Raw genomic sequence first — 9672 nt, 5'->3', positions numbered from 1 at the left:
AGAAGAAAATACAAGTGAAGAAAATTTTTTAACGAACCTTAAGGGTTGGTTTTCACTAGCGCAAAACCGTCGTGACGGCGGGCGTGAACGCAAAAATTTTCTATTAGAATTAACGAGGATTTCAAAAGTTAGCGCCCGCCGTCACGGCGGTTTTGCCTTAGTGTAAACCAGCCTTTATAATTAGTTATAAATTAAATCAAATTCATTAACGCTGAAATTTGGGTGCCGCCATTACCGATTTCAAAAAAAAATTATCGATCAGTCCCGAAGACACCACGCACGAAACTATAGAGCCTACTCTCTCTTGCTCTATCCGAATAGAGATAAAAGCAGGCTTAGCGTTGTACATGCTGTTTTTTCAACGTGATTCTCTCTTTGTGGTCACATGACTCACAGACTCCTCAATCGTTGGCGGGAGATTGTTTTAGAGTGGCCAATAAAAATACTAGATTATAAATCGTCTGCTGTGTTTCTTAAGCCTTGGTCTAACAGTCTCTAATTTTTTGCCATTTTATTTCATAAATTCTTCATGTAAATCCCTATGAAGTGGAACCGGAATAAACAGAAGAAGAACACAGGGAAATAGAAAATCAACGAAGAAATGAGATAGTTGGTAATGCCCAAATTCAAATCAATTTAGAAGAAATCAAAAAACTGCACTTGTGGGAAATGTGTCCCTGAATGGGTTGGCCCAAGAGATATTTAAGTAAGGAGAGGGTTCATCTGTTGCAAACAAATTGAGAAGGTTATTGAGTACTAAAATGAATCTGATGAAGCTTAACCAGCTCAGTGTGTAACTAATGACATGCGTGCTTTGAGAGCCACTTATAGGAGCTATTTGCACGCTCGTCAAAGACAATTACCTGAAAATTTTACAAACAGGTAGGTAATTTTATATTCAAATTTACATGTAACTTTAACTAATTATATTTTATATTTTAGAACATATTATTATACAGCTTATCGAACGTATACGCATCTCATTTTTCAGAAGCTGAAGCGAGGTATTCACAAAAAACATTGGTAGCGTATAAAACTTATTAAATAGCCCTATATTTTTATGATATTCTGATGATGATTTATAAGGTATTCTGATTCTGAATATCTATTTAATCACTAATAATTTGTGATAGAAATGTTGTGATAGTAAATATCCCAATAACTCGCTACTATCCCAACATTTGTATCACAAATTATTAGTGATTAAATAGATATTCAGAATCGGAATACCTTTTTTAAAAGTTAGGCCTATATCAGGCCTAGGCTTAAATATTTTCAAAGCGAATCTAAACGAAATCTTATTTATCTTCCTCACAATGGCATTTAAATATGAAAACAAAACTAAAAGTTCAAAAAATGTTAACACTATTATTAAATAAAAATCAAAAACGTTGAAGTGGTTCATTTGAAAAATTCCAGCAAAAACCTATGGGAATTCTGCGAGCTTGGATCGGATGGATCCTGTAAAAATCGTCTTATCTTGTACTATTTTTAACCGCCATGTTATGGCGCTAGCGGCTTGCCGTAGTCAATGAATGGACGCTGATTGGCTGAAGCTTAAGCAAAGACTATATAATCATTAGTCGTTGCTACAAAATGTCTTGGCGTCAGGTTCTCCCGTAGACTGTAGCATTCTAGGTAAGAGTATAAGATTTCTATGGTCTAGCTAAAGTCAGCCATTTAATCTTAGGTGAAATAGACTTTTTTTTTTTCCAAAATAAGAAAGATATTTATTTGGTGCCTATGACAGCGGGGTCTTCGCACCACACACTCCAAAATTACATAAAAGGTCTTAGCACCAGATAGGTGAAATAGAGTGTTAGATGATAAAATACGCGAAAAAGTAGATTAGTCCATAATTAAAAGGGATAATATAGCTAAATCCTAAACAAATTTGAAGAAATTAAAAAACTTACTTTAGGATTTAGCTATATTATCCCTTTTAATTATGGACTAATCTACTTTTTCGCGTATTTTATCATCCTTCTCACAGTCCATAGGTGGTTTCTTCTAACTTAAATAGAGTGTTAGTTCACCAGTGTGGTGCAGATGGCGTAACTTTCGTTGCCAGCCAAACGTAAAGCATAGGCCAAAGGCAGGGTTTTTTTAAAAGTTCTAATCTGACCATGCGACAAAATTTCAAAAATCGTTCTAGTTTGTTATCCGATTTCTATGGTGGGGAGGGAAAGCATTTAAAGTTATACCATTAAAGATGAGTGCGCCATGGAAAATCAAAAGTTGGTAAAGTATGTTTTCGTATGATTTTGGCAAATTAAGTTTGTTTCCCAGAAAAGGCTAATTACGAATAATCTTTCACTTTTTAGATGACTATGTAATATGTCCTACAAATTGTTAAACAGCTTTTGCGAAGTTTTATTTTAGTGATGGAAAAATACTCCAAGAGAGGTTGGAATGGGTTATATAATTTATTATCTAGCAATTTTATTAGTGGAAAACCTTGTCTACATTACAAAATTATTATAAGGAGAAATTTAGTTTTTGATGCATCATCCCTAGAGGAGAAATTCAGTGGTTTGTTCATACCAGCATATTATTAGAGGAGTTAAGCAAGTGCTAGAAAACACCATACATCTTTAAACAGTCTATCCACTCACCTACTTATACACGTCTCCCTTATGTGTTTTCTATGGCTGGCTTAACTTGTCTTTTTTCAGAAAGTGGTGCACTTTCATTTAAATATATTATTTTATTAATGCTTTTTTTGTTGAAGCTAGGTAGTTAATCTAGGAAGTTTGTCTATAAAATTGGTTCACTGTGCACCACTGTCACTGAACAAATCTAACTCCCTAATGTGCAATTAATCAAATTTATTTCTTATATGCAGTACCAGAAGTTTCTACTGAATTTAACGCAAAGCTTAAACTAAACTCTTTAGTCAGCGAAGTAAGCTTGAAACTGCAACAAGATATTTGTCAACTTCAAATAAAAACCGATCGTGTTAGAGATGGTATTAAAGAATCAAAATATAGACTTTGAAATTATATATAAACAAAACAATGATTTTAGCATCAAATCGCTGGAAAACTACTTTATCATTAAGCTGGCCTGAAACATTTGTGGTTGAAGGCATTGCCAATAGCAAGCTTGAAGCTGAAAAAGCTGCGGCTTGTCAAGCTTTTGAAAAACTAAAAGTAGCTGGTTTACTGCAAACTAAGAAGAAAATAAAGTTTAATTTTTTGTTAATATTTGTAGAACTTTGGTGTGGTGGACCAAAATAATAATCTCACTATAAAATCCCAAACTTCAAACGTAACTGCAGAAGAACTCCGAAATTCCAAAATAGTCCTTTCAAATATTTTTCTCATGGTTTGCCAAAAATATGGGTCTGAAAATTGGAAACCAAAAGTTCAGTTTTCTCCAGTGAAAGGTTATTAACCATTTTGTTACTAGATAAACAAATTAATCAAAGTAATGTATAATATGGAAAATATGTCTTTTTTCCTATTTCTAACCTGAATTTTGAAGAAAAAAAAACTTATCTACAATGTATTATAAAATTTCTACTCATATTTATGTTACAGCTGCTAACCGCCAAATAATCAGCTGGAAAGCTAGCCTGAGTATTAAATGGCCCAATAACTTTTCAACAGAGGGTTTTGGGAGAGTTAAACTTGATGCCGAACGCCTAGTTGCTTCTAAAACACTGCAATGGCTGCGTTCTCAAGGCGCTCTGGATCACAATGACTTTCCTATTTTGTACACCAAGGAGGAACGCAATGCGTTCTTTGACACTAGAAATTACCCTCTTACTATTAAAATTTCTGAAAGATCACTTCAATCGATGAGCAACATTTTACAACAATTTGATGTTAGAACATTGGTAACCATTATTTGTACCATCATTATTAATTCTTATAATAACATTCAGGAACTCCGTCATGATATTGAGTCTAATATCGAGAAACCAAAGAGGTTTATTTCCAATATTCCTGATATTTTATCTGATGATGAAGAAATAGGAGCTATCACTGGGGATAAATCAAAAATTAACAGTGCTGAAATTGAAAGAAGCAACTTTTTATACAAACATTATGTGAACAGAATGTCATCTGATGATATAAATGTTTTGAAAATCAGAGAAATGCAAGACTCATTACCAATTGCAGAGAAAAAGTACCAGATATTGTAGATAATTTAATCTTTACGAAATATGTAATTGCTTTTTTTAGGGAACAAATTCTTGAAATGATAAGAAATAACCAAGTTATAGTTTTATGTGGTGAACCAGGCTGTGGCAAAACAACCCAGGTCCCACAGTTCATTTTTGATGATTTTATTTCACAATGCCAAGGGAGTTTGTGTAATCTTGTTGTTACACAACCAAGAAGATTGTCAACTATAAATATAGCAAAACTAATAGCCAAGCAAAGACTAGAAAGTGTAAATAATGATTTATTTAAAGGGAATATAACCTGCAAATCAATATTTATGAAAGACCCCTTAAACTCTTCAAATTTCCCTGTACAGTGGCGCCAAACATTTTTAAAGCCAAAGGCAAGAGCGGTCAGTTGGTTCCACACCAAATACCTGAGGTTATATTCCCTTTAAGACTCAATTATAGGGTCACAAACTGATAATCTGTTTGTGTATTTATTTTTAGGTTGGAGAAACAGTGGGTTATCAAGTTCGTCTTCAAAAACTTTTGCCTGTTAGAAATGGATCAATTTTTTTCTGTTCAACTGGAGGTAAAGAAATTATTCACTAGTGACTTGGAACCAAATTTTTAAATATCCCGCTTTCCCAAAGTTCTTCTTCAGAAGCTGCATTCAGATCCAGATCTGTTGAATTTCAGTCACGTGATTGTAGATGAAGTTCATGAAAGAAGTGTTCAAACAGACTTTCTGCTGGTACTGTTAAAGGAGATCATTGAACGAAATAAGAACATCAAAGTAATTCTCATGAGTGCTTCTGTCAATGCTGAAATGTTCTCAGATTATTTTGGCAAATGCCCCATGATAGATGTGCCAGGTTTTATGTACCGTGTGAAAGAGCATTATATGCCCGATATCATTAAATACTTAAAGGTGGCGAATTTGATTACTACAAATGGTTAGACTCTCTAATAATTTTAGAAATTTTACAAAATATTTACTTGCTATTTTATTTCAGATTTCAAATTTAAGCGTTCTCACATTCCCCGGTTAAGCTACGAATTAGTCCTCAAAACTATTATATATATTGATAAAACACAAAGCAGGGGCGCTATTTTGTGTTTCTTACCAGGATGGCGAGACATAAAAGAAGTGCAACAAAGATTACTTGTTGAATTTAACCAGTCCTCAAAACACTTAATTTGCGTCGTTCATTCTTCCATACCAAATAATGAACAGGAATTAATATTTAATAATCCACCACCTGGTGTTCGCAAAATAATTTTGTCAACCAATATTGCTGAGACATCAATAACGATTGATGACGTGGTCTACGTCATTGACCCCGGCTTTCAAAAATTGTTGACTTATGAACCCTCCAGAGGTGTTTCTGGACTTTCAGTTCGATGGATATCCAGAGCTAATGCAAAGCAGAGGAAAGGAAGAGCTGGTCGAGTTCAGCCTGGAGATGTTTATAGATTATACACAAAAGAAGACTTGGAAATAATGGACCAATTTCCCACTCCAGAAATGCTGAGAACCCCTTTAGAGAAAGTCGTTATTGATTCTAAAGTTGGTGATATCATAATTTTGAATATAAATCTAACAATAAAATTAGTTTATTTCAATAGGTTTTTTGTCCGGATATGAGCTGTAAAGATCTTTTGGCCAAAGCTCCTCATCCACCATCGATTTCAGCTGTAAATCGCGCAGTTGTTGCCATGACGGAGTTGGGAGTTTTTGATGATGAAGAGAATTTTACACTTCTTGGGGAAAAGATTTCACGATTTTCCACTCATCCTAGATTGGCTGTAGCTCTCGTTGTGTCTTCATTCTTTAAGTAACTATATTTTATCAGGAATACGTATCGTGACATAGCAATGGTTATCACAACTTATTTTGTTTCGATCTAGAGGAGCATTTCTCCTGTCCGCAAGATATTACCATAAGGAATGTGGCTGAATAACCATTCCTAAGTCAAGGTACAGATTTTTTGGTGTAGAAGTTAATCTGAGCATTATAATAATTTTACCTTTTTTCAGGTGTTTTGAGTCCATTTTGAATATTGTATCTTTATTGTCAACACCCCATGATCCATTTCATGCAACTTTTGACCAAAGTGTGCAAGTTAAAGAGGTAAAAATCTAAAATTTTGTGGAAATGTTTCATTTTAGGATAATATGTATAAGTATGACGCTGAAACAATTTGGTTGTGGTGGCAGTGGACAAAGACAACTGTTAGCCTTTATAATTTAATTTGAAAAAGGAAAAACTTTGTTATATTGCATATTTCACTTCATATATTATATTGCACTTCATCCAGGAACTTTGAAAGTGGTTAGATAAAATATCATTGATTTTATAAAATATGGAAATTTAACAAAGTTTTTCCTTTTTCATAATAAAATAATTATTATAATAATATAAAATATTGGACTTACATAAAAAAATTCCTCTGCCTCCTTTATGATTTATGTTATCATTTGGGAAACCATCTGTCATTAAAAAAAATTAGATTTGGGAAAATAGAAGGTGCCATATTTATGTCCGTTATCAAGAACGTATCTAGGTTACTGAGTATGTACAAGTCTATCTTCCCGGCCTGCATTATCTACTACCAAAGCTCCACTCTCAAAACAGAAATACACCATTTTCACGTGTATATTACGTGGACATGTTTGGGTATAGCAGTCTTATTTAACTGGTTTTTACCCTTACATGCATGTAGTGGTACTAGTTACTTACATAATAATTTTACTAATAAGTCAGTTTGCATTTAACTGATGTTTACCGATAAATAAAAAAACTGGGTGATTTAAAAACCAGTTTTCATATTAAATACTTGTGCTTTGAAGATTGACATTGCTAATGTTGGCCTGCTATGCATAGTTTTTTCTTGCCACAATTTGGTAATAATCAGTACTAAATTATACAGTAGATAAATTAAATATTGTAGAGCCAAGTAAACCGAATTATCTTCAGACACTAAAACAATTATCCGTGGTTATTTGATATATTGGTAAAATATCAGTATGAGACTCAGTTAAACCGAAATATTGACCAACACTATTTAATTTTAAATGAGATTTTCTATCTTTTAGGTAAAGAAGAAATTTGACATAACAAAAGCGAAAAGTGATCATTTAACATTGGCTGCTTTGTTTGAGTTCTGGCAATATGCAAAAGAAGAAAATCAAGAAGATGAGTTCACAAATCTGAACATGATTAATCCTGAGGCTATGAAGTTCTCTGCAGGTAAACCATTAACCTAGTTACATGCAATTATATTGGCATTCATTTTATAGAGCGAGATATCAACTTCATTATTGACTCTGTATAATACAATTATAATTTGCCATTCTTATGTTTGGTCATGCCTAATTGTATATTTCTTAGGTCTGAAAAATATATTTCTAAATCATATGGGAGAGGTTGGCCTCATCAATCATTTAAATTACTACGCATTTGATGAAAAATTCAATAAAAATTCACCTGACAGGGAAAATCCTACTCCAGAATCAATAGCATTCGTGCTTGCCAGTCTCTGTATAGCATTATATCCTAATTTTGTAAGGATCTACAGTGAGAGCTGGAGTAAAAGTGGTTTGAAATCAAAATGCCCTGTTGCAGTTAATGTGTAAATACTACCAATTATGAAATTAGTTGGGCAATAACTAACTAGGAAATTTGATTTGCAGAGATGGTCAAAGTGTCGGTTTTATGAAAGACACTTTAGTTCATAAAGAAAAAGAGTTTCCCCAACCTTGGTTGGTCTATTTTCACAGTATGCGATCCCAGGAACGTCATCAACTCATGATCAAGGACTGTTCACCAATTTCGTCCTTGCTAATTTTAATAACAGCTCAAAATATGAATATTAACATTTCAGAGGTGATAATATATTTTTAATTCCACTAAAACCTGCATTTATTTAAAAAAAAATTAACTTGTTTCTGTTGAAATTTGTAGTTTTTTGATAAAAACCCTGATTTTGATGATGAGGAATACGCTGGGAGAGTGAAAATTACTGTAGGACATCAAAAAAAGTTAACATTTGTGTGTACCAAAGAAGAAGCAGAGCTTTTATTGAGATGGCGGGAGTGCTTCGCTGTTTTATTTCAATATTATTTAAGTCTTGGTAATAGACAATTTCAAAAGTCTGAATCTGACATTGAAGTATTTATTCAAAGGTTTTTGAATGAATATGGAGTTCTAATTAGTTCTAGTATTGAAAGAATATCTTGATTAATGTAATAAATTTTATTTGATCAAATTTTACCTTTATTCATTTATAAAGTTTTTTATATGATTGTGAGAATGGGAGACTAGATCATACCTAATATTGGATTAGAACTTTTTAATACCTGCTGTTGTGTGTGTAATAATCCATTTGTCCCTAATATCTATGATACGTTGCCTTTGTTTATGACGACCATGGGTTGCACATAGGACATACCACCTATCATCAATTTTCTTGAAGTAACAATCCTTGCAACGTTTCTTTAATACATCCATGTCTTTGAAACCTCTTTTAAACAGAAGATTTGAGGTTTTAAAATTACAAAATATTGGTAGCTGTGAATTTCCATTGAAGACATTTCTCTTGGATATTTCCTGGCAATTCAACAGGCCAGAATTGTATGGTCTTTTTGGTAGAACCGGGTATCCAACTGCTATTAGAGGATTCAAATGAGTCAAAGCGAAATTGTGTGTAATCAGTTGAAGGGATGATGCTTTGGTCCACATGGGTCTGAGTAGTCCATGAAATAACTTCTCATACATTTCTGAGATAAATAATAAATTGACGTGTTTTTAAACCTTCGATCTAAGAATAAAATCTGGAGAATCATTTAAAATTACTTTTGTAAAATAGCCCAGCTGTTCTAACCCACTTTCAGTCTAGCAATGATCACGGGCCTTGACTAATAAGCACAAAATAGAGAAGGTTCACAAACAAACACACACCGTTTTTTTTTTTTTTCATTTAAAGAAGGGAGAAATAAGGGCTGATTGAGTCCATAGAAATCGGATAACAAACTAGAACGATTTTTGAAATTTTGTCGCGTGGTCCGATTAGAACTTTTAAAGAACCCTGCCTTTGGCCCATGCTTTTCGTTTGGCTGGCAACGTAAGTTACGCCATCGGCGCCGCACTGGTGAACTCACACTATTTCGCCTAAGATTAAATGTCTGACTTTAGCTCGACGCTAACGCGGTTTTTTTTGACATCTTTAAAGCGACTTATGTTTAGTTAACGTTGAAGAATGGCTCAAAATTGCGTAATTAAATCGTGTAAGAGTAAATACACAAAAGAAAACATATATTTTGACAGGTTAGTGTTAGAAATAATTTTCTTTTTACCATAATTTCCAATCGCTAAGAACGCACTAGAAAACGTGTTTCTTTTAAATCATAGCTAGTATTTTTTAAATAAAAAATGAAGAATGGTTCAAAATTGCGTAATTAAATATTTTAGAAGTAGTTACTCAAACAAAAACATATATTTTCACAGGTTACTGTTAGAAATAGTTGTTTTACGCGCAATGGTTATGGGGGAAACC

General features: G+C 33.2%; 1 protein-coding gene across 3 annotated transcripts; it reads left to right on the top strand.

Annotated features, from left to right (window-relative positions):
- The first annotated feature begins 2155 nt into the window (after nt 1-2155).
- LOC149951969 (ATP-dependent RNA helicase DHX30-like) lies at nt 2156-8385 on the top strand. 3 transcript variants are annotated; one of them, XM_090168434.1, is made up of 17 exons: nt 2156-2241; nt 2325-2532; nt 2846-2968; nt 3028-3152; nt 3214-3388; nt 3543-3829; nt 3890-4134; nt 4191-4401; nt 4622-4706; nt 4768-5070; nt 5131-5684; nt 5744-5952; nt 6155-6248; nt 7214-7367; nt 7509-7749; nt 7811-8003; nt 8082-8385. In XM_090168434.1, the coding sequence occupies exons 2-17, from the start codon at nt 2385-2387 to the stop codon at nt 8355-8357; spliced, it is 3423 nt and encodes a 1140-aa protein (XP_090024560.1). In that variant the 5' UTR covers nt 2156-2241; nt 2325-2384; the 3' UTR covers nt 8358-8385. The 3 variants fall into 3 exon arrangements, 2 of the variants coding, with proteins under 2 accessions (XP_090024560.1, XP_090024559.1); XM_090168433.1 differs by having other exon boundaries at nt 2209-2246; XR_016479885.1 differs by lacking the exon at nt 8082-8385 and having other exon boundaries at nt 2209-2246; nt 7612-7749; nt 7811-7820.
- Nucleotides 8386-9672: the final 1287 nt, after the last annotated feature.

The sequence above is a fragment of the Leiobunum rupestre genome, chromosome 3 (assembly GCF_980474605.1).
Source record: "Leiobunum rupestre chromosome 3, qqLeiRupe1.1.hap1, whole genome shotgun sequence".
Classification (NCBI taxonomy): Eukaryota; Metazoa; Arthropoda; class Arachnida; order Opiliones; family Sclerosomatidae; genus Leiobunum; species Leiobunum rupestre.
Note: the sequence above shows the minus strand (reverse complement) of the source record. Positions and strands in the feature narration are given on the sequence as shown.